The sequence below is a fragment of the Acartia tonsa genome, chromosome 7 (assembly GCF_053477335.1).
Source record: "Acartia tonsa isolate MP-2025a chromosome 7, ASM5347733v1, whole genome shotgun sequence".
In the NCBI taxonomy this organism is placed as follows: Eukaryota; Metazoa; Arthropoda; class Copepoda; order Calanoida; family Acartiidae; genus Acartia; species Acartia tonsa.
Window position 1 is genome coordinate 25,869,998 of NC_137266.1, and position 26,633 is coordinate 25,896,630.

Sequence of the window (26,633 nt, forward strand, 5' to 3'; positions counted from 1 at the left end):
TATTAAATAAAATAAGTAACATTAAGTATATATTTATTTCTAACATTTAAAAATATACATTAAATAAATTAATCAAAAACTTAATCAAGTAAAATATTACCTAAATTTACATGTTATCAAACGCTTTACCAATGTCAAAGTGTCCTTAATCTAAATATTATAGATTTTAGACCGGGAATAAAAGGGATAATTTTTTGTCGCATCTTACTATCGACAGTGTTCCGCGAATAGTAAAATGTAAAAGTTTAAGATTCCTTTTAGTGTCGTGAATTTTATCTTATAAATAGTGGAAAGGTTTCGATAATACAATTCGATATATGATTTGTCAGTATAACTCAGGACCGTTAATCAGCGGAAATCATTAAGTTTCAAAGCTCATTTGGAAAAAAAAATCATTAGATGAAGTCGTTTTTCTATGATAGGTATTAACATTTTGACAATTTTGTCTTTGGACACAAAAATAAAGGTACTAAGAAAGAGAGGGAATGTCTGATTGAGCCAATAGGAGAATCGCATCGGAATTTACATTGGATCTCATTGGTTGAAATTGTGTACACATTTTACTACGAAGGCATGTTTTTTTTCATTTCATACATACATAAAAGTCAGCTGTAAACAGTACATTTTCTTAGTAGAAAGCTTTGCGGAATCAGAATTAATTGCCCAAAAATTTCGTTTAAATTTGAAAGCTTAGCAACGAGGTGGATTCTTAAAAAAAAAGTTGGGCTGGCTACTCGCTGGTGAGACAAAATTATTTTTGTGAAAAATCCTCCAAAATCGAATAAAAAAATTTACAAAAATTAAATAAAATCTTAAAGGGTTATTAACATATGATTTTGTTTAATTTTTGTAGATTTTTAATGTGCTTTTGGATGATTTTTCACAAAAATAATTTTGCCTCACTATCGAGTAGAGAGTCTATAATTTCTTAAGAATCCACATCAGCTTGAGTCGAAAGTAAACAATACTTTTGTCTGCTAGAAATGTTCCTTCTTAGATTTGACGAAAAAAGGGTTCAGAATATGCTTCTATTCTTCTATTTCTATTGACACAAAATAATACGTTATAACATTTAAATAAATTACAAATAAAAATCATAAACGAAGCTTTTGCCTATAAAAATGACATACAAAACAAATAACCAATGATAGGCCAAAACAAAGACTAAATTACTAATGACAGGCCGGTATACATTTAAATTTACCAATGGTAGGCCAGTATGACTTCATTTTTGTTATAAACTAGAAAAAGCTTCAACATAAACAATAAAAACTATTTAACTAAATTTTGTTGAGACTGTAACCATTCCACAGTATATCATGAGGAGCTATGATGTTCTGAATCATCAACACTCTCTCTATCCCTGTGAACGCTCTCTCTATCCCGGTCAACACTCTCTCTATCCCTGTGAACGCTGTCTCTATCCCTGTGCAAGCTATCCCTATCTCTATGCAAGCTGTCTCTATCTCTATGCAAGCTGTCTCTATCTCTATGTAAGCTGTCTCTATGCAAGCTGTCTCTATGGATACTATTGTCCCTGCTATGAACCATTCTAAGCCTGGATCTTGACAAAGCCCGTAGGTACTCCTTCCTGACGGTTTAATCATGTTTTATGTCAACAAATATTTTGAACATATGTGAAACCTATTCCCCCCCTCTTCCTTTATCATTTGAAATTTTTGACTCCCATTCACGAATATATAATTGTAAGTGTGGTCGCTAGCGGTTTTTGGACTGAAGATGAATTTTAAAACATCCAAAGGTGTATTATACCTGTATAAATCAAGTGCAGGTTCCCGCTTAGGTCTCAGATAAAAATGTCCAAAATCGACCCATCCTAAATTGCTTGTGGGGATCGCCTAACTTTCACTTAACATAACCTAACCCAGGTATACATATGTTTCCCAAATTAAAGATGGAAAACTTTGGCAAATTTAAGAAATCTCGTTACAATTTCAAAGCTTCTTTTAAGATTTCTGTATGTCATAGGAAGCATAACAACTTTATAGGAAAGACAGTACGTTGTTTTTTGGACATGTCATTTTTACTGTTATTAGGCGGTTTCCCTAAACACCATATAGACCGCAATCAAATGTATTTTTGTTGCTTAGTATGGTTAGGAACGATTAATAAAAGGTTAAAAGTGCCATGCAGTGATATTACCCCATAGGTTAACAGGCCCCCACCCTATTATCTCAGTTCCTATTAGAGCTAGAAGGCTAAAAAATTTTGTGCAAGTCCCCTGTTTGATAATGAATTTCCGACCTTTTATAAGTCTAAGTCACTTTTCGCTTCCTTCACCCTTTTATTTAAACACCTTTGTTTTTAGGTCTTTTTTTACTTAAAAATTTCAAACAGCTGTAAGTAAATTTCTTTTTTTTTGAAGCTAGAAGAACAATTTTTTTCCAGAAAATGTTTATCTTTATGTAAATTTTACATTAAAAATATCAAATATAAATTTCAACGGCCGCAGCTTTACTTGGCAGCTGCCAGCCACCGCAGTCGGCTGTCGGCGGGAAAACGGCGGCGGAACTTTATGCAATTTTCATACGTTATGTAGACATGTAAAAAAAAGCTTAAGTTTAGAATTTGTCAAAAATTGCGGCCACAGGAGCCTTTTAAAGATTTCTGGAGACCTGGAGGATCAGGACCTGCAGGATCATACCTGGAACCTGGATATCTTTCACACACAGAAAATGAGATAGAAAACCGTTAAGAGTTAACGAATAGCTTCTAGGACAATAATAAACTATATATGTAACCCGTTTGAAATGTACAAAATGTCAAAGCAATTAGCCTGATGTGGTCTAGACACTGAAAATATAAAATTCTAGATAACACAATATGTTTTATGGAAATACAAAATTACTGGGATTTAGGATTAAAAGTATAGTATTTCATTTTACTTTGTAAACTTCATGAAATGTCCAATTGTAGTATTCGAATTATGAGTTAATAATAAGTTATGATAAAATTAAAGAGTTTACTAAAAGTAACAATGAAGAGTGTCAGAAAAAAATATATACTTGTTGCAACGTGCACTGTGATTCACAAGGGGGGTTCGCTATCATTAGGGGGTGAAAAAGGGGATAGGTAGGTATTCACAATTTTAATTTGAGGGGATTTGCTTGCTGTAATGTTGGACCATCATTGTTGTTTAATGTTGTAAGCCCCATTTAAACACATAATTTTTACAAGATGTATTTAGAGTAAAATTATTCAGTCAATTTATCCATTACTTTGTCCCCTAGAAAATTGGTAGGAAAAGGTAGAACAAACATTAGATACATTCTTTTTCAAAAGAAAAGAGAAATAAAAGAATTGGGGGACATCTCTAGTATATCCATTGGAATTACTACTCTCCCTTTCTTTTTAAAAATATATTAGCAGTTAACTTTTAACATCCAACTAAACTCAAGACTGATGAAGGTGCAATGTCCACCGAAATATATTTCAATAAATAGCTGGGAAGTATCAAAGACTTTTTCACTCAGTGAATTTATCATATTTTTGATGCTTAGGTTAAGGAGGTTCAGTTATTTAGGTTTAGGCTCACCCAAGGGTACTATCTAGCGGCACTTGTGAAGGGGGGAGTTGAATTCGTTAACCCAATTTTTTATTTTAGACATTAATAGAAAAAGTAAAAAAAAGAAAAATTTGGGAGGGTGGTGGTACCTTTTCCCAAAATAGTTATAAAATTTTCCCGGACCTATGAGAAGCTACCCTGTAAAGAGGAATCATAACGGTTGAGCGGTTAGCGAGATCATTAGGTAAAGACAAACATCCTGTTACTTTATTAGAAGGATGATACATTTTTGAATGAGAAAATTAAAATGAAGAATCAAAAGTCCTCTGGCAATTTAGAGGATTTTTACCAAGAATTGTCTTTTTTTTGTTGTGGTTTGTTTGTTCAATTCAATTTTCATTTTTTACATTTTTTGATTGAAATTTACGTTTCATTGTTACTTGATAAAATAAAATAACATTTTAAATTCTTTTTGACTAAAACTTCTACTTTAAATGTGTATGAAATTTGTAATAAATGGATTTGTAATGGATGCCTGTAATCAATAGGCACAGGTTTTCATAATAAAAAATGTTATTCCTATATAGCTTCAGAACCTATTAATATTATAAAATAATACCAGTTTGTTATAATGTTTCATTTTATTCTCCGCGGAAAGTTGTCTATGATACGATGCGAGAATAACTATTCTAATTTTCCTTTAGTTTTATATTTATGTACCTATAATTACACATACAAAAAAGTTCTACCATAAATCATTCAAGAAAGAATCTTTCCATTTGTTACTGGACCTCCAACACCAGCTTTTTCAAAATAAAAATTTGGAAGAAAAGTCAATAAGTCAAGGCTAAGGGGAAGTAAATACGCCACCATTTTTTCATATATATTAAATCCTATGTGGACTTTGGATGCTCCACTTCCGATTAGAGGGATATTGCCCCACGTTATTGACGTAAAACACTCCTGTCGATTCTTCTACATATTGAGAACCCCGTCAGCACTCCAACAACCTAAAAATAGTTTGCTTATAGTTTTCATTAAAAAGGGAGCAGCTTTTTAAAAATCTGCATCTCTAAACCAGTTACAAAAATATTTGCTATTATTCAATCTCTCAGGGTAGGACTGACGGACAGCAAGACATTTACAGAGTTTATTTCCAGCTATTATAATCTTCAAAAATATTCGAAACCTGTTATGATTCAGACCAGGATATGTAAGATTGCATAACTAGGTTAAAAAATATAATATGCAAATGGTTGCATAAACAATAGAAATACAGGGATAAGACAACAGTAGATAAATTATTTTTTTTGGTCATTGATTGAAAACGAAGTTGCAGGTTTCATTATATTTTCAACGTAGCTTTTGAAATTATATTAGGTTATGTTAGGTTAAACAAAAAAGGTTAATAATTGCTAGAAATAGGCGAAAAGCTTCAGTGAAAATACGACGAAACCCGCAACTTCGTTTTATTCCCATGATTTAGAGACAAAGGGAAAATAACTGTCCGAAATTTAAATGAAATTGACCTTTCCATTCCTGTAAAACACTGCATAAATAGTAAATGTTTGTAGAACAGATTAGAAAATATGAATGCAGTCTGTCTGTGCAGTGCATATAGTTTAACTAATAGTAGTTTCCTATTTACTTTGGATAAAAGTATATTCTAGTTTGAAAAAGAAAAAAAATTGTTTCGTAATAAACAGCCCAATGGCTCGTCCCTCTCAGGTAACCAGTATATAAAACTATTCATATTCAGCTGTTAAAAAACCTTGATTCATTCATTAGTAGTAATCAAACAATTTTACATAAGTGCACAAAAGTACTACGCTTTCAAACATATTGAAATAAAAGGGAAAATATATAAATCAAAAGCGTACTTGTCTGAATATCTATTGAATGAATGGATCTACATGAATAAATATGGTTTTCAAAAGAAATCGTACTAAAGAATAAACAAAAACTGTTTTGTCCATCAATAAAACAAAATTATATATAAAAATAGGACATTTAAGTGTTATACATTAAATAGAGGTGTAATATTTATGCATTTAAAAATGATATTAATTAATGCAACATATTATCAACAAATTACGAAATTTTACACGTCTCTAAGAAATCCTTTTACTCCCATCGCGTTATAAAAAAAATATTAGAATCCTTATATCTTACAGTCATTCTCAAGTAAAAAAGTAGCTGGGCTATCAAAACAATATATATATGACAGAAAACGTATTGTGATATTAATGATCTTACAAACTCTAGGAATCGCCTAAAATTGTTTGACCAACCAGGAGTGACCCACTTTTATTACATCAAACTTTTAACCAGATTTAAATTTTCTCAGGAAAAAAAGGAATATAAATAAGTAATATATATGCTTTGCTTTATAAGCAAATCAGAGTAATTATTTATTTCATAAATTCCTGAAAAATACAAGATCATATTTTCCGGTCATCAAGTCCCATCAAAATTAAGTAGGCTAGATAAAAGGTGGTAGGACCATTTTTTCACAGTGAAGGTGGCTGATGTCTTAAAACTATCTTTTTTTAACGAGGGTTGCTTATTTTGTACCCCCCCCCCTCTCATCCTCTCAAAAAAGTTATTTTACCTTTGTCAAACTTAAACAGGAAATGTTGAGAACTTTTGTATATATTTGTTATTTATATGTAAGCTTTGTATAGCCGTTCTTTTTAAGGACACATTTGTCAAAAAAAATAATCTTAACCCTTAATTTCTGATATTTGCATATTTGTGTGTATGTGACAGTTGGTTAAAGAATTTGTAGGGAATGTGTTTTTCAAACGCCAGGTAAATTAATTTTATTTCTGTTTTTAACTCTAACGGCTACATCCTCGTGACCTCTAGGGGCACTTGAGTGGGGAAAGGCGACTCTTCATTTTAATTTTAGTTTTGATAAGAAAAGTAAAAATGTTCGGGGGGAGGGATTTGGATGATGCCAATTACACTTGGGCAAGGTCGGAGTACCCTCCCTCAAAATTAGTTATAAACCATGAGAAGCCTGACTATAACCCATATCGGTTTAGCAGTTAGCACTGCAAACACAGACAAATAGACACCCAAAATAATGTTACTTTTTTACGAAAAGAAGATTATTATTTTAAGAAATAAAGTATCTCGTCAAAACTAGTGGTAATGTAATAATTGTTTAAATAGTATAATTTGCATTTAATAGCTGACACAAATATTTAGCTTATTTTTGCAGTGGCTACCTAGTTTAACAAGGATGACAACATCCATAAACACAAAAAATTTGTTGTTAAAAATGTAAAAAATCAACATGTTAAAATGGACGTAGGGACTTTCTGGTAATGAGTGTAGAGTAGCTACGCTTTCTAAATCGTTCTACTACAGGAATCACAATGCAAAATTTGAAATCGACAGGACAATTCTAACATGCCTAAATTAATGAAAAAAGCTATCCATCTCAGATGTACGGACGGACCGACCCTAATTATAGAAAAGCTTCGCTTTTAAAAATTAATTTTAGTACAGTAATAATAAACCATCTGTCACCAATATCGTTCCCTCTCTAAATATTTCATATTGTAATCTAAAATGAAGTCCTGAATATAAAAGATAGACTCTAGCAAAATTTTTCAGCAATCATTCAATATAATATTCTAAAAAATTTTGATTCAGGCTAAATCAACCCTTAACAAAAATATCCCATCATATAAAGTAGTAAGGTTTTTGTCTAAATCTAAAGATTGCTAGTTCTAATGGGTTATACTTTTCAGAAAAGCTTTATACATGTCTAAATGTGGTTTTAGGCTACTTTCCTAACCCACCCTCCTTTCCCTATAGGCAAGAAGCGAAGCAACTAGTTATTTATAAGTTAATAAGATTTCAGCAAAAAAAATGACTTATAAAAATAGCCCTAGGATAACCTTGGTATGTTTTGTTAGATATTACCATGTTATAGAGTAGCTGTACAACTTGAACCTTTGCTTCAAAATGATGATCTTGCGTAGAACAAGGAAACAAGGAAAGTTTGTAAAAGTCTGAATTGAAATTCTAAGCTTAATGTAACATTATTTGCATGTGATTTATATTCAAGTAGGTAATCTCAGGGATAAATGGAAAATTTAAATTGTTTATCCTTATATAAAAGTAACAGGAGTTATGTATGTCTGTATATTTATGTCCGTAGTAAAGGATTCCCTAACCACTGGAAGTTAGAAGTGAAGTTTGTCATTTATTTTAGGTAGGGTAACTTAACCCTCAAAGTATAAATCGTCCCTGAAAAAAATCCTTTAGCGAATTTTGCATTACCTTTAGAATTAAATTAAATCTACAATTAGAATAATTTCCCTACTATGACATCTAAAATCCTATCATCTTCTCATTATGAAGCAAAACATCAGACAAAAACCTCTATAATCTAAAATTGCATCAAAGACACTATATTCCTGTAAATGATGTTATAACCCAAGGCATAGTTGTGTTTGCTTAGCTAATCTGTAATTTGATTTTGAACAGCGGAATAATCAGGAATAAAGGACAAACAAGTAGTCATAAATTTGATGACCATTGTCCCACTACTCATGATATTGGATCAGTTTTTTAATTACTACATATCACTGGGTTAGATTTCTTGTAGGACAACAAAATTAACTCCCCTAATCTTAGTTTCATTGTCCTATTCCTCTATCTCTGATATCCAAGATTTGAAGATGGTATTGTAAGTTGAGAGATTAATCCTAACTCCCCTAATCTTAGATCCATTGTTCCTGATTTCCAAGATATGAATTTGGTATTGTGAGTTGAGAGATTAATCCGTAAACTCTCTTTATCTTCTTGGATTGATTGTCCTATCCCTATATTTCTGATTTAAAACATTCAAAGTTTGAAATAATTGTAAGTTGAGAGGATAATCTCACATCCCTTAATCTTAGATCCATTGTCCTATTCCTCTATCCCTGATATCCAAGATATGAAGCTGATATTGTAAGTTGAGAGAATAATCCCAACTCTCTTAAATTTATATCAATTGTTCTATCCTTATATATCTGATTTCAAAGAATTAATTGTAAGTTGAGAGAATAATTCTGACTCCCCTAATTTAAGATCCATTGTTCCTGATTTCCAAGATATGAAGTTGGTATTGTAAGTTGAGATAATAATCCTTAAAATCTCTTTATCTTCTTCTATCGATTGTCCTATCCCTATATTTCTGATTTCTAAGATATGAAGTTGGTATAGTAAGTTGAGAGAATAATCCTAACTCCCCTAATCACAACTCCACATTATAATCTTATTACAATTCAATTTCAAAATTAGTTTACCAAATCTAAAACCTATTTCAATTCTATATATTATTTAAGAGATTTTGATTTTTATAACAGTGATTTTACTTTAATATTCTAAACTTTTTATGTAAAAGAATTTTAAGAAGTAAATTTGTTTTGCTTATTTAAATAATTATATGTTGTTACAAGGTTTAAAATTTGAAATGAGTCGAAATCAAATTTGTCAGATAATTTAAACACTGAAGAAAAATGCTTTTTCTTGTACTTTTTGATTTCAAATAGTTATTTGAATTAATTTCCTTGTTGGCTAATGGCTGTTGAGCAGCTTGTACTTATTTTTTTTTATAGATATTAGCTTTGCTAATTATAATAGGTTATCTTTATATTTATAAATAACAATATAGTTTGATTGTAATAATGATTTGATAATAATTATTATAAAAAAACTACAATATGATATGAATGTATAAATAATCAGATATCATTTTTTTGCAAATAAAGATTATGCTATTAAGTATATTATTGGGCAAATGTATAGATTATAGATAATGTATTCCCTTTGTTTTATCCTTTATATACAATACAATAATAAAACTAAAAGAAAAAGATATTAAGTAAAACAAGAAAAATCACGTCCATTAAAATAGGAAAAACAACAAGTAATTACAACTATTTCCACATCATGTATTAAAAAAAATAATTTTCATATTGAGACATCATACTTGAAATAATTATCCTAAACTAAATATAAATTTAGCAATTTCTTAAATAATTTTTTGGTCAATCGGATAGACAATAGATATATAGTATAGATATATATACAGATAACTACCTGCCCCCCTTTTCCAAGGACCTTTTTGTCTGCTAGCAAATTGTTTTCTGTTATTATGACTGTGTTATTATTCTCGGCACTATTAGTTGATTTCAAAGACCCAATTGAGAGTAGGCACAAGGTACTTGGGATTGGGACATACTGTTATTTTATCCCTTCCCCCTCTACTGTTTTACTCTAATGAATAGCAATTCATAATTTTAGACTAATGTACATAATGCAATTACATGAAACCAACCAATTACAGAATTTATATAGAAGCTACGCCACTGAAAAGCTTAGAAAAGATTACATAAATCTAGATATGCTAAACCAAATATTGTAAAGAAAAGATTACTTGAATTCTAAAAGCAAATACCCATATAAAAATATACAGAATGAACCTTAAAAAAAAAGAATATTTGTAGTAAATAATCCTTAAGGAGCGAAGCACTAACATAACCACGGAAGGAAAACCAGACAAATTAAGTTATAAAGCAAATGTATAAAAGTCATAAAAAGATATAGAACGTGTTCTTTAATTGAAAATCCCAAAGTTTTATAAAACATTGTAGACCAAAGATCAAAGCAAGTTAAATGTGCATTTATTGAGTGCTCTTTGTAAAAAGAAAGATTTACAACAAATTTAATGATTGTGACTAGAAAAAATAAATTCTTCAATAATAGTTTTACAAACTAAGTATGAATAAAAAGTTTTGCTTGAATTATTTATTCAGAAGTTTTGAATAAATTATCAGATTGCGAAAATTCAGAAATTGAAAAATTAAAAAAAAATCTTCAGTTTGAAATAATAGAATCAAAATATCTTCTTTTTTTCCATATTCCCTCAAAGAAAATTTTTGTGAGTCATGCTGTATTTGTGAAATATTTGTTGAAATTCTATTCTTTTCTATTCAGAATTTGACCAAGAGTTGAAGAAAATTTGAACCACAAGATCAAATGCACATTTTCTAAGTTTTGTGTGAAAGTTGAGAATATTTTGGTTATTTCTCCTTCTTTCCAGGGTTTTCTTTTATTTACCTTTCTCTAATTTTTGCTTTTTTCTTTTTCTTTACATTATATCATATATTTAATCTCATTTAAAACTTTTTTTTTTAGTACACTATGAGTATGTAGTCAATCATTTTATTATTTTATTATCAAGAAAATAAGCTAAAAGAACCTCAAGATATGTATAAAGCTTTCCTAAGAATACAACAAATTGGGGCGAGTAATTTCCGAGATATTTTCCTTCATATAAATAAATCTTACTACTTTAATTTACCATGGATAGATTAAGAATGGTCCCTTTGCTATTTTATCAGGTTCAATTAAAGAGAGAAGAGATTTAGAAAAGATACAGTGACAAACAAACTGACTATTTATATGCAATTTATGAGTTCTAGATAAGGATTGTGAAATCACATGGTTGTTTGCTTGCATGACGTTTGGACAGTAGATCATGCTCATCAATAAACATCACAAATAGGGATAGGACAAGGAACGATAAATTGATCTTTCCCCCAATTGTATAAACTAAATACCTCCTTTTATAGGTTCAATAGAAGTTAGAAATCGAGACAAAATATATTTTGTCTTAAAGTCTCTCCTAGAATTTTCCTACTTTCGGCAGAAAATTTAATTTTACAAATTTAGGGGAAGATTCATTTATAGTCCATTGCCCTTACTCTCCCTGTCATAATACCTGTAGCGTAACAAAGACTAGGAAGACAGGAAGGAAACTGTAGATTATTGTCAGGGTGTGATCTAGTAAACTCCACAGACAACCCTAAATTACAAATTAAAAACATGGGAGAAGAACTATTGCATTAGGAAAAACGGGAGAACAAACTGCAAAAATACTGAAAAAAATGTTTGAAACAGGAGTCATACTAAAAAAAATCATTTATCGTAAAGAGTTTGTAGGGACCCAGCTGTGTAAATATTTTTCAAGCTATCGCTGATTTTAAAGACCTTTCACAAAATCGGGGCAGGGACCTTGCCCTGAGGAATGAGTTACATATAGCTCATGACCACTCTATTAATTTACTTTAATGTTTGAATAGCAATTGACGAATATGAAATAAATGTATGGAATAATTTACCTGTGAATATCTGGTGCTAGTTCTGTTACCATTCTGATTCTGACATGTAAATATATTTTCTGCCTGAGGGCTTGTCCAGGCATCCACTGACTAGAAAAATAATCAGGCATTTTATGAGTTAAGACATAAGACAACAAATTTATATACATCTCCAATTGTGTTAATTATCTTAATATTTAGCTACCTGACTTACCTGAGTAATCTATATTACTCTACCTGATGATTTATTAGCTGACAACGTTAATTATAATCTTGAAAAGTGACCCAGGTAGAACTATTATAAACATAATATTTAGCTACCTGACTTATAATCTAAATTACTCTACCTGATGATTTATTAGCTGACAACATGTTAGAGGATAATTATAATCTTGAAAAGTGACCCAGGTAGAACTATTAAAATTATAATATTTAGCTACCAGACTAATATTCTAAATTACTCTACCTGATGATTTATTAGCTGACAACATGTTAGAGGATAATTATAATCTTGAAAGGTGACCCAGGTAGAACTATTATAATCATAATATTTAGCTACCAGACTAATATTCTAAATTACTCTACCTGATGATTTATTAACTGACAACAAGTTAAAGAATGATTATAATCTTGAAAGGTGACCCAGGTAGAACTATTATAATCATAATATTTAGCTACCAGACTAATATTCTAAATTACTCTACCTGATGATTTATTAGCTGACAACATGTTAGAGGATAATTATAATCTTGAAAAGTGACCCAGGTAGAACTATTGTAATCATCAGGGCTTAATATACCACAGCAACTGAACTGCAAGAAAAAAACAAGGATGACAATTTCTAAAAAAAGTGAAGCTCAACAAAATAAATGGATAATAATATCTTACTTAAATTACTGATAACAGCTATCCGTTACTGGCAGACATACCTATCCTATCTGTATAAAAGCCTTGATTCAAATAACAATCATATGTAAATGCAATATGACAGTGAAAAGGAAAATTTAAACTAACAAAAAAGATGATAATTTTGTATTCATATGTATAAAAAATCTTAAAATTTTCAAAAGGAAGTGAATTAAAAACTTTTGTAAGATCTGAGAGGTTTAATGAATTATAAATGGGAAAACTTTGTGAAGTATTTGTGTCGTTAAGTACGTTGTGCATACTTGTTTTAATGGATATAAAATGCGTGGATATTGTGAGGCATTCTTGCATACCCTGATAAAATATTTCTCCCAGCTGGCTAATAAAAACAATACTTCCCATTATCCCCTTATGACTTTACACATCCCCTCCCCTCACCATGGAGAAACGTATTGACCAATTACAGAGGACTATATTAGTAACCTAAATTGACGACAAAAATTGTCATTTTTCAATATCCACGTATTCTATAAACATTTGCATTATTAGATTTTTACTACAGGTTTCAAAATTATGCAAGGCAAACAAATAACAAAGATATCTATTTCTATTAGTAGCACAGCAGATAAAAACAATAGACAGATTTCCGCAGATATTAAAACAAAAAATTATATGATTTAAACCAAAAATGGGCCGAAGAACCGGACTAACAAAAATGGAACTGATTTTATGATTTTTATTTTAGTATTCGTGAAAAATTGTCTGTAATATGATGCTATACATTGTTTTTCAGTATGTCTGAGTACCGAGATATTAATCAGTTTGGAAGCCAGTTTGGAAAAAATATTACCTTATACTGGAAGTAATTTATTGATGAAGAGAAATGTCTGTCCAGCCCATAATACTGGTGCAGATTATGTACCAAATATTTCTAAAATGGTTCAAATCAATTGTTAAATTTTAATTATTTTTTTGTAACTTTCAAGACAAGTGGCGGATGCTCCCCTAGCATCTTGTAGGGCTAGAAATGGGCAGAAATGTAGGTTAATACCATACCAAAACTTTAATATGAAATATTTTAAAACAAAGACCTATGTGAAGCATCCATAGACTGGAGAACTCAATCGGTTTAGTAGTTATTGTGATCTTAATCATCAGACAAAAACCTTACTACTTTATAGAATGGGTTAACCAATTTTTAAGTTCAGTTAAATTGACGGCTAAATCAAAAAAGAAGATCTTTGAAAAATCATAAATCCTACTAATTACTCAAAGATAATTTTTTTAGTATTGTTTTTTTCTTCAGATTATTAGTGTTGTTTAGGAAAGTTCCATAATGCTAGTGTCCCGCAGGGTTAGGGCTCCCTGCAAGAGCTATCTTATGAAAACAAGGATAGAAGGGACATTACACTGTAAATAATTCTGGTTGTCAAAGTTTTATACAGACGCTCTGTCATAATACATTACTTAGTTCCTGATAATTTGGTTTATAATTTAAATCAATAAAAGGGGTTATTTTGCTTGAAATAATTTCTTGTCCAATTTTTAACCCTTAAGATCTTCTTTAGCTGTACAAATAAAAATTTTATAACCTGTAGTGCTAGTGCAATATCAATCTGATAGAATAGGATGAAAATTGATGATAAACACTCAAATATCAGGAAAATTATCAACATCAGCATAAACTAAAATAAACAAAATTAATTAGTTTGAAACAATAGATTTTTTAAAAGAAAAATAGTCTTGTTCCAAAGTAGCTTTTTCAAAAACAACTTTTAGACGTCGTACCAATAAATACACATACAACAGTTTTAAAATAACAGTCTAATAAAAAATGTCTAATAACATCAGAGCTTTTTATCTGTCTATAAGTCTGTTTAACTTATTAAACTTTTTAAACAAATATAAAATATCAACTTCGCGAAAAAATGTAAAAATTTTATTTACTTTTTCACGAGAATAAATCATGTTACTTGCTTATAAAAATATTATTAAAAGGTGCAGCGACAGGGTGTCCAAAAAAAACCTGCAAACACTCCCGCAATTTATGTTCGCCAATTTATTGGCTTAAAAGCCTGTAAATTCCTATTCTTTGATTTGTAAGAAAAATGCTAAATGTTATATGAAATTATAAGCCAGGGCAGGTTGTAAAAAATTATAATTATAAAATATTGGACACCCTGTATGATATTGCTAGCCAGGGTAGGCTGATAAAAATATCATAATTATGAAATATTGGACACCCTGTATGATATCGTTAGCCAGGGTAGGTTGATAAAAATATTATAACTATGAAATATTGGACACCCTGTATGATATTTTTAGCCAGGGTAAGTTGATAAAAATATTTTAATTATGAAATCTTGGACACCCTGTATTTTATTGATAGCCAGGGTGGGTTGATATAAATATAATAATTATGAAATATTGAACACCCTGTATGACATTTTTAGCCAGGGTAGGTTGATAAAAATATTATAATTATGGAATATTGGACACCCTGTATGATATTTTAAGCCAGGGTAGGTTGATATAAATATTATAATTATGAAATATTGAACACCCTGTATGATATATTATTAGCCAGGGTAGGTTGATAAAAATATATAATTGTGAAATTTGGACACCCTGTATGATATTGCTAGCTAGGGTGGGTTGATATAAATATAATAATTATGAAATATTGAACACCCTGTATGATATTTTTAGCCAGGGAAGGTTGATAAAAATATATAATTATGAAATATTGGACACCCTGTATGATATTTTAAGCCAGGGTAGGTTGATAAAAATATTATAATTATGGAATATTGTACACCCTGTATGATATTTTTAGCCAGGGTAAGTTGATAAAAATATATAATTATGAAATATTGGACACCCTGTATGATATTTTAAGCCAGGGTAGGTTGATAAAAATATTATAATTATGGAATATTGTACACCCTGTATGATATATTATTAGCCAGGGTAGGTTGATAAAAATATATAATTATGAAATATTGGACACCCTGTATGATATTGCTAGCCAGGGTAGGTTGATAAAAATGCAATTCTACATAAATCTAGTCCAGAGCTATGAAGAACTTTTATAATTTATCATTTCCAGCAATATTTTATATTTATCTACCTTAACCTAGGAAAGATAGGGATGCAGTAATAAAATTTATTCATAATTTGCGACGCACAAAGAATCCTCGAATGGAAAAGACAAAGTAATAAAGGCAAATTTTCAGTTCTCATAACATAAAAAAAGGAGAAACAATATGCAAAAACTCAAAAAAAACTTATAAGATAAAATTTACATCTTTTGAAGTCGGCCTGACAGACAGATGGACATAACAATGTGTAGATTGGTGTGCATATGTGATAGTACTGAATGTTGGACGGACGAACAGACAAGGTGAATTATAGAGTAGCTTCACTGAAAGTAACTTTAAGATAAACATTCTAGTTTAAGTATATTTGAAACCCTTCTTGTTTTAATTATGAAGTTAATTCATTTATATTACAGAGAATATTAATTCATCATTTAATTCCTTTGTTTAGTTTAATTGAAAGAGTAATATGAGTTAACTTTGTACACAAAATTAAATTTATTTAAGCTACTGTACAAAATCTGGCGTTATCTTCTTAGAAATTTTTGTTTTCAATTTTGAATTTTTTAAAAAACCAACACCCCCCTCCCCTCCCACCCAAAAAAAAAAAGAATTATGACTGGCAGAGAACGCAATTTTTTTCAATTAGGTTAGTTTATAGGCTATAGGACCAAGCGCTTAAGGCTAAGCACTGTAAGTAAGCAGGTTAGGGAGCCGAGTGCTGCGGCTTGGCAGGCTAGGCGGACGAGCGCTGCGGATAGGCAGGCATGTGTCCTAAGAGGATAATACCCAATATCCTAATAAACATATGTGAATAAGATTTTAGTACAAAAATATCAACATACACTGGAATTTGTTATCTTTTTCAGCCAAATTTTACTGCAATCAAAATAAATTGAAATAAAGATAAACTTCAATTGCATCCATAAGAAAAATAAATGTATGATATGTCTTATTTAAAATTTACAGAGATTTCATAAACTTTACTCATAAATAAGCTACGTTTCTTATATAGAAAAAGGATTGATTTTGAAAGGAAATTGAATTTCAAAATAAACTTACACATGCTGTATATATTCTTTTTTCAGCTGTAACAGCCAGAGTTCCAAGTATACCTGCTAACACTAAAACAAAAATTTAATTTATTATATTTTCAACATATTTTTACTGAGAAAACAGACAAATAAGGTTGATTTCTTCAACTTTCACACTTTAGAAAAGACAGTCCAAATATTGAATTTAAGATTCATATTAAACAACAAGAACAAGGTCTCAACGAAATAGAGATAAATAAAGGTAGCTTGCAAAATAGATTCATCAAAAAAACTTTTTTTAAAACTTAGAATCTAATAACAAAATAAAGGTTTGCTTATATGTACTTTATGATGTAGATTTTGAAATTATTTTGAAGCAAATCATATAGATAAATTCAATAATTTTTTAGTTAAAATGATACCTTATTTTCTCAATTGTATTCTTATCATATAGTCAATAAAAAATGTAGAAAGAAACTTTAGTATGAAAGTTAAAACTCTTCTTAAATCACAAACAAACATATATACTTATTGTAGTTGTAGAATAGCTTTGTTAATAAAATCATAATTTAGCAACAAATAAGATATAACTTACATAGGTAAACTCCAATAATGATAGGTATAATAACAAGTATGGCCACAGGAAGAGGGATTAGAGAGGCATACAGGCGAGAATTTGTACCTGTCATAAACCAAAATCCTAAAAACAATGTAATAATTATTCTAAAGTTTCTGATTAATGTGTAAGTGAAAATGCATCTGTTATTTGTTTCCATTTACTTAGGGTTTGAAAAAAATTTGTTAACTATGACAAAGAAAGTTATTTGAAAATTTATAGGATCAAGGCTGGATGAATTACTACCTACTTAAAGCGTTTTTTCTTTTACTGTAGCTTAATGACCTAAAAATGTATTAGACATCATTTTAGATGCCAATTTATTAACAAATAATTTGATTCAAAATTGTAACTAGTTTCCAATGTGATTCTTGATCATAACTTTGAATATAAACAAATTAAGAAATTCTCCATTTCCTAATATGTAAATATTCGATTTTTATGACAAAACTCTTTAAACAGATGAAAGGTGTAACAGCATAGAATAATAGAGAGGTGTGTTGTAGAATAAAAGGAATATTAAAGATTTGCATACTGCAGCCAGGAACTGCAAAGCTCTCTGGGAAACAAGGAATATATATTATAGAGGGTCTTAATTTCAGTTTTTATCAAAATTTGAGTTTCTGAGACATTACATCAGGTTGAATTTGTTTTAAAATGGCACTTACAAAAAAATGAAATGGTAACATAATGAAAAGTCTCTTAAATCTTTTAAAACTTGTGTTAGTGTTTTAAAAACTTAATGAGTAAAAGTGTTAGAAAGCATATTTTATTCAAAACTTAATTAATTTTTTTACAAGGTTTCTGTACTATAATATTACGCAATCTTGAGGTTCTCTAATAAGAAACATGTACCATGATACCTGCTAATACAAAAGATGTGTTATCATATATATCATTTCTTGATACCCTCTAATATATAGCTGATGTGTGTGTATGAGTCTTTGTGTGTGTGTGTGTATTGGTTTATACCTATCACAAAAGAATGAAATGCAAAAGTACAAAATTGCATTAATTAAAATCTATGCATTTTTTATTAGTGTCACATCTACTCTTTAACTGGGGTTTAAGTCTTTCTGGCTTTCCGTCATTATGTCAATTAACAGTCTTTCAACAAATTAATATGATAAAGAAACAATCAACAAACTTAATAACTAACAGCATATGATTGCTCTTCTGATTAGATGTTTTAGAATTATATCTGCTGAACATATGGCTAAATGTTGTAAGACCTTATGGTTTATTTTTATTTCAAATTTAGTTTTATCTTGTTTTCGCATCGCTACTAATGGACAAAAATCTTCCTTGTTGAAATCAAATTAAATTTTGTAAAAAATGTTGAGATAGGATGAATATCTGTCACTGAAGGTTGGATGCAAAATTTGGCTTTGAAAAAATACATGAATCATTGTGAATCCATTATCGATTTTTAATAATCAATTTTAATTTCCATTTGTTTTTCTGTTAGAATTATTGAAATTTTAAAAAAGATATCATATCAAATTTTTAAGGTTAGCTAAAGTCAACTAAAAGTGTGAACTGAAACATCAACAACAATATTAAAACATTTTTTTTTTTTGGGGGGGGGGAGTTGAATTATATGTATTTATTGATTTATTATAACGCCAATAGAGACCTCAATGGGCTATTGAGCGGAAGAGGGAAGGTCAACCACCCACTTTCAAGTTAAATTTTAAAGTAAAAAGAAATCTAGGGGCTAATTTTCTTGGGAGGTTTGCGTTAACCTACCCCAAAATAGTTATGAACCTTCCTATAACCTATGAGAAGATTCACTGTAAAGAAGATTAAAAACGGTTTAGCACTTAGTAAGATCCTTTAGTTCAAACATACCGACAGAAATACTTTGTGTTACTTTTATGTAAGTATTATAGTCAAATAGACTTTATAATGGTGTTTGATATTAAGGAAATTGCTGTTTCTTAATAGCTGGTAGACAAACCTAGCTTTTGAAGAACTAAATTAAAGAAAAAAGGTTGCAACGCTTTCCTCTAACATTTAAATCCTTTGTTTTTTTTCACTCACTCTATTTTCTTTAAACTTAAAAGAAATCTTTGAGATGCAAAAATGAAATGATTTGCTGCATTTTTAAGGATTTATTTTGCATTCTTTTTGTATATATATTGCAATGTTTTTGACAAAGGTTAAAAGTTGTGTTTCTGCGCAAAAAAAGTTTACAACAACAAAATACTTAAAGATCTATATAATATATTGCTGTTTTCTTAATAGCTGGTAGATAAAATTAGATCATTTGATACAATTTCACAAAGGTTGATTTTATTAATAAGTCCGTCCAAAATTTGTAATTTGACAATTTATATGATTGAGGACTTATAAGAAATCGATAGTTTGAATTTTTCTTATAACTTTTTCATTAAATCTTAAATTATTATTAATGTAGGGATTTGAGTAGTATGTTTAGAACTGTTTAATATTTTTTTCACTATTTGTATTTTATCCCAAAAATATGACACTGTACTGTAGTAAACAACAATTTTTAATATTGCCACCTGTAATAAAAGTTGCCCTGGAACAATGTATAAAAAATGCACTTTGATGCTTATATTGTTGTATATGGTTGACTTAAACAAATCTTTGATGTTTATACATTACTACATGTATTTATACCTTATGCTCCTGTCTATGGTTGTCTTAGTAGCTCTTTTTATGTTTGTGCTTTACTACATGTATTTTGATGGTTGTAATGTTGTTAAACCATGTTTATACATTACCAAATAACTAATACAAGTGCTTGTGAGAGGTTAGAATAGAGATAAGGTAACAATTTGAACATTAACATCAAATATTAATTTCAGTCAACATACAGCATGACCCTCAAAAAAGTTTTTTTAAGCATCTGCAGCCTATATTTCTCAATAAAATATTAAAAGATTCATATGTACTTGTTCTCTATAATTTTCTACATCAAAGGATATCAAAATATTTTTTTTACATCAATTAACAGCCGAGATTTTTAAAGCCAAAGTTTGGAAAAAGTGCTTTAGAAACTGGATATTGCTAAATATTTCTTAGTTTTTTGTTAGTATATTACTTTTTATCAACCAGTTAAAAAACAAATAAGAAAAAAGAGCAAGTTTACAATTGATACCTTTTTTATTGCATTAAAAAATGTTAGTTATACATATAAAAACTTACTTTTCAAAATTTCATTAAATGCATTTTTTCTAATAACCATTTACCCATAAACCTTATAATATCCCCTTCTTAACATGACCTTAAATGAACCCCTCCCCAATTTATCCTTATGACCTTATGCCTTTTAGAGCAAGTGAAAATAGTGCTTTCAGCATGAAATAAATTTCTTGGAAACATCTTTATATAAGTTTTATAAAAAGTATTGAAATTATGAGGAAAACACGTCATTTCACTTTAAAAAAAACATTTTTCTTGAAAAGTTATTTTTTCCTTAGCCACTTTTTCAAAACTTTGGCTCTAAAAATCTCAGCTGTTAATTGATGTAAAAAAAATATTTTTATATCTACTTATGTGGAAATCTACAGAGAACAAGGACATATACATTTTTTGATAATTCATTGAGAAATATGGGCTGCAGATGCTTAAAAAAACTTTTTCGAGGGTCATGCTGTATAAAAAACTAGCGGCTTCGCCCCTAGCCTCTAGGGGCTTTGCCTCAAGAGATGGTAAAAAAAGTGTAAGGTGAAATTTGTAAAAAAAAATATTCCACAAAGGAAATCTTCCACAAAGGAATCTTCTACAAAGGACCAAGGATATTTCTTACAAAAAAAAAATAAATAAATGGGGGAGATTTTTTTTGTTTTTTTGGGGGGTTGGGAGTGTCCCACCCCCCAAGAAAATAGCTTAAAACCACCACAGGACCAATAGGTATATACCCTGAAGAGTAGAATCCAAATCTACTTATGTGGAAATCTACAGAGAACAAGGACATATACATTTTTATAATTAATTGAGAAATATGGGCTGCAGATGCTTAAAAAAACATTTTCGAGGGTCATGCTGTATAAAAAACTTGCGGCTTCGCCCCTAGCCTCTAGGGGCTTTGCCTCAAGAGATGGTAAAAAAAGTGTAAGGTGAAATTTGTAAAAAAAAATATTCCACAAAGGAAATCTTCCACAAAGGAATCTTCTACAAAGGGCCAAGGATATTTCTTACAAAAAAATAAATAAATAAATGGAGGGATTTTTTGTTTTTTTGGGGGGTTGGGGGTGTCCCACCCCCCAAGAAAATAGCTTAAAACCACCACAGGACCAATAGGTATATACCCTGAAGAGTAGAATCCAAATCTACTTATGTGGAAATCTACAGAGAACAAGGACATATACATTTTTTGATAATTCATTGAGAAATATGGGCTGCAGATGCTTAAAAAAACTTTTTCGAGGGTCATGCTGTATAAAAAACTAGCGGCTTCGCCCCTAGCCTCTAGGGGCTTTGCCTCAAGAGATGGTAAAAAAAGTGTAAGGTGAAATTTGTAAAAAAAAATATTCCACAAAGGAAATCTTCCACAAAGGAATCTTCTACAAAGGACCAAGGATATTTCTTACAAAAAAAAAATAAATAAATGGGGGAGATTTTTTTTGTTTTTTTGGGGGGTTGGGAGTGTCCCACCCCCCAAGAAAATAGCTTAAAACCACCACAGGACCAATAGGTATATACCCTGAAGAGTAGAATCCAAATCTACTTATGTGGAAATCTACAGAGAACAAGGACATATACATTTTTTATAATTCATTGAGAAATATGGGCTGCAGATGCTTAAAAAAACATTTTCGAGGGTCATGCTGTATAAAAAACTTGCGGCTTCGCCCCTAGCCTCTAGGGGCTTTGCCTCAAGAGATGGTAAAAAAAGTGTAAGGTGAAATTTGTAAAAAAAAATATTCCACAAAGGAAATCTTCCACAAAGGAATCTTCTACAAAGGGCCAAGGATATTTCTTACAAAAAAATAAATAAATAAATGGAGGGATTTTTTTGTTTTTTTGGGGGGTTGGGGGTGTCCCACCCCCCAAGAAAATAGCTTAAAACCACCACAGGACCAATAGGTATATACCCTGAAGAGTAGAATCCAAATCTACTTATGTGGAAATCTACAGAGAACAAGGACATATACATTTTTTGATAATTCATTGAGAAATATGGGCTGCAGATGCTTAAAAAAACTTTTTCGAGGGTCATGCTGTATAAAAAACTAGCGGCTTCGCCCCTAGCCTCTAGGGGCTTTGCCTCAAGAGATGGTAAAAAAAGTGTAAGGTGAAATTTGTAAAAAAAAATATTCCACATAGGAAATCTTCCACAAAGGAATCTTCTACAAAGGACCAAGGATATTTCTTACAAAAAAATAAATAAATAAATGGGGGGGATTTTTTTTGTTTTTTGGGGGGGTTGGGGGTGTCCCACCCCCCAAGAAAATAGCTTAAAACCACTACAGGACCAATAGGTATATACCCTGAAGAGTAGAATCCAATCGGTTCAGTGGTTACCGAGATCTTAAGGGACAGACAGACAGACGGACAGACGGACAGACATCAAGCTACTTAATTGTATTATAGATACATTGATAAGGACATGTCATGATAATTTATATTTACAGTGACAAGATATAGTTAGGCCTCCTTTTTAAATCTTAAAGCTTTCTTATCATTTTAAAACCATTCTATAATAAAAAGAAAGTGTTTTTATAGAAACACTGCAGCTAACATTCTAAGACTGAATAGACAGTGCATGAAATTAGGTAAACAGGGTAAATTGCAAGATACATTGACAATTGAAGCATTTATTTATTGCAGCTTAAACTTTAATTACAACAAAACTTTTAAAATTGAAATACAATCCTTTTTTAAAAGGGAAGATATTTAAGAAAGTATGTTTTTTCTACTTTTAACAATAGATATAAATCCATACATTTTGCAATATTAAATGCTTATTTTTGCAAATGACTTTGTCCATTAAATGGCAAAGGCTTTCCTTATGCATAGAAGCTTTAACAATCCATTTAAAATGAGACTACAAAGTGTCCGAAAAAAATGAGCCGTAGGACGTAAATAGATCCATCTCTTTTTAATGGGTTCCAACTTCTCCTCTCATCTCTCTCTTTTGTGACGTCACACGGCTCATTTTTTCGGACACTTTGATGAGTCTCTTTTGAAATCTTATTTTATTTTGATTAGAGTTACCCGTTACCCCTTTCTAGGACAGGATTCTGATTAGTCTTACCAACTCTTTTTAATAGGCTATAAACGGCATTATTTCAATATCTACCTGTCATCATAGATACTCCGCCACTTCCTTTTAAAACTATAAGAAACAGAATAAAGAAATTTAATCATTCAAAATAAAAATCAGTCTTTCAATGAGCTAGCTTTTTTATGTCACTAGATAAAATTACAAAAAAAATATTTTGGGAAAAGTTAGAGAGGAAATATTTTTTTTTATAAATTGCAAAATCATATTCTGTTTAATTGCCTAGAGCCACTGTGTATGAAATTGTTTTCACCGGATCCAGCCATGTTACCATTTTATACCTCTGAAAATTTTCTTAAAAAGTTTATATATTTTTAGTAATGAAGTTACTCTATTATCTATAATGTCTGTCAGTCGTTCTAGGGAAAATGTGGTTTTCTCATCTGCTATTTTTGGCATTGATAAGTAAGTATACATGTTGCCATCCTGTTACCTTAAAAAGTTAATTTTGGTAGCATAGGCACTTTAAACTAGAAGCTATCTAAACATACGTATGTCAGTGTGGACAAACAAAAAATTAATTTGCTCTGCTTATATTTAAGATAGAAATTTAAGTTTCTACAACCTAAGAGGAGGGTAGCCGTTTTTTTAATGCATATTTTTCATCTGATTGTTTCCAAGACAATGAAAATTCAAGTATCTTTCAATATCTCGAAAACGTTTAAGGCTTTTTCTTTCTACAATTGATAAACCAAATAGCAATAAATAACATTGACTTCTTGCCTTCCTGTGTGTCAGTGTCTATATATATACAGAGATAAAAGGGATAAGACAACGGCCAACATATTGATGTACGTTACCCTTTCTGTAGATTACAATTAATGGTTGGATCGTTTTGACACTGAATTTAGTAAAACCAATCAACCATTTAAAATTCAATTTAAGTCCTAAAAGTTGTTAAGCCAACGAATAACAAAACAAATTGTAAAACTTTGGGGACTAGTGTAATAAACAGCCCAATATCCCCTCGGCCCTCCCTCCCTGATATAAATGTCTATTTGTGTATCTTCTCAGGGAGGGTAAGGACAATGGCTGTTAAATTTATTTCCAAACCTCCACACAGTCTCTAAAAATTTACGAGCTAAAATGTAGAATAAGAATGCTAGGTAGAATAAATTCGTTTCCATTGCCCTATCCTCAAATTCCTGGTGTTTACTATCTTATTTGCTAAGTTGGGATAGGTGTCCACATACATTTATCAATTTATCCTTTTTTTCTGTCTAGTGTCGCTTAGGGAAACAGGAACTGGTGATATCGATATAATTTTCAAAAATTACATAGGCTTTGAAACAATCATATGTCTAGCAAAATTGTAATGTGAGTATAACCTGAACATTTTTTTTGTAATAAACATTATATTTTTATATTTTGCTAATTATTTATTTTTGTTTTTATAAAGCATGCATGTGATTTTAAAAATTATGTTTAAATTCGATTCCCGTTATACTAATTTTGACAAATTATTTTCTAGCTTTCTTTTTATTCAATATCTTTTTATCCCTGTAAAGTAAAAAGGAAAAACGAATAGATTTTGGTTAAGGGTAATCTCAGTATTAATATCAATGATGAAATAAGCGAAACTTTATACATTCTGTTAGGTTCATATCTTTTCCTTATTTTGGTAGTTATTATTTATAGATTTTTAAATAAATTTGTATTGTACATATTTTGTTTATTAATTAATTTGTTGTTCTATTACTCTGAATTGCTTTGTTTGCTCTTTTATTTAGCAACTTTTGTCTGCAGGTTTTTATATAAAAAAAATCCAAGCTATACCTAGATTACCCAGCAAGGTTTGCTGGCCTGTTAGACCGACCAGGATAAAAATCATTAAAGCTGTATTTATCTGTTTCAATTGACAATGTTTTTTAAGAATTAACTGTTGTTTGTCTTATTAAGGCTGCTCTACTAAAAAAAACGATTGTTGTCCTTGTCCAAAAAGGTCTTTTCAGACTAGTTCCCTTCAGTATAAAAGGTCCTTAAGTAGGACATACTATAAACTATATATTAAGAAAAGGTAATCACTAATGTAGATTACTGTAGCAGAACTTTGATAAGATGCATGTGATCACTAGTGTCAGATATGGTCTAGGTCTAACATACATACATAGATTGCTCGATTCTAAAGTCATTTTATAAGCTTTGAGCAGAAGAAATTTAAACATAAAAATTAAGAAAAGTGAACAGCATATATATAACATTTTACTTTAGATAATATTTTAGTAAAAGTAGTAGTAGTATCATTCGCTACAAACATCCTGTTACTTTTATATAAGTATAAATAAAGGTAAGGTAATTTGTTAAGTACTTACACTATTTATATCCAGTGTAATTATTTGTGTAAGAGTACTATGGAAACAGTCCAAGTTCTATGTAAGATTGTCTGGTGTATTCTTTATGTATTCTACAATAATCAGAAATCACAAATACAATAATATTATTTATTCCTCAGGGAATCTCTTGTAACACATATACAATTTTTCTTTTTCTTTAACTCTAAAATATAATTTTTATAGTCTCATTTTATGTTTGTAGAAACAGATCTATAGTATAGATATAGACAACTACCTCCCTTTCTTTTTCAATAACCGTTTTAGTCTGCTAGCAGATTTATTTCTGCTACTTGGCTTTGTTAATGAAATTTTTTAGTTTATTTAGTTTATTAGTCACTAGAGGCTAAGCCCTAGGCATCTAGAAAATAGAAAAAGTAAGAAAAATAGCCTAAAACATCCAAAGATTTTAGTATAAATAGCCTTAACCATTCCGAAATATATAAGAAGCGTCCCTTTACACTGAAAACTAAATGAGTTTATTGGTTATCGAAATCTTAAGTTACAAACAAACAAAAAACTGACTAATTTATATATTAGGATGTAAGGCCTTGTTACATATTTTCAATTCGTAAATGGTTTTTGTCATCCTTGTTATCATACGCATTTAAAATTCATAATTAATTTGTTAGTTTATGCAACAAGTTTAAGGTGAAAAGTTTATGTAGGTCAAATTAATAATAACACAATGCAATATTCAGTAGTTTACATGATACATATATAGGGATTGGACAATGT

The 26,633-nt window shown here is 30.0% G+C and overlaps 1 protein-coding gene across 1 annotated transcript; it reads right to left on the reverse strand.

The window, feature by feature from the left end:
• Positions 1–1,050: 1,050 nt before the first annotated feature.
• On the reverse strand, positions 1,051–23,855 carry LOC145324230 (uncharacterized). Its single transcript, XM_080166851.1, has 11 exons — positions 23,788–23,855; positions 23,584–23,619; positions 17,289–17,393; positions 16,722–16,783; positions 14,154–14,246; positions 13,412–13,492; positions 12,399–12,506; positions 11,716–11,805; positions 11,316–11,399; positions 4,488–4,536; positions 1,051–1,589 (listed from the first exon to the last, which is right to left on the reverse strand). Exons 1-11 carry the CDS (start codon positions 23,837–23,839, stop codon positions 1,318–1,320), a joined length of 1,032 nt encoding a protein of 343 aa, XP_080022977.1. The 5' UTR covers positions 23,840–23,855; the 3' UTR covers positions 1,051–1,317.
• Positions 23,856–26,633: the final 2,778 nt, after the last annotated feature.

What these genes read in the sequence shown, in the direction of transcription:
- LOC145324230 (XM_080166851.1), bottom strand. Translation starts at nt 23,839, where the DNA reads ATGGTAACATGGCTGGATCCGGTGAAAACAATTTCATACACAGTGGCT. An exon ending in TTCATACACAGTGGCTCTAG is followed by an intron (nt 23,620 to 23,787) that starts GCAATTAAACAG and finishes TGTTTCTTATAG; the next exon opens with TTTTAAAAGGAAGTGGCGGA. An exon ending in GTCAGCTAATAAATCATCAG is followed by an intron (nt 11,806 to 12,398) that starts GTAGAGTAATTT and finishes TTATTTTTCTAG; the next exon opens with TCAGTGGATGCCTGGACAAG.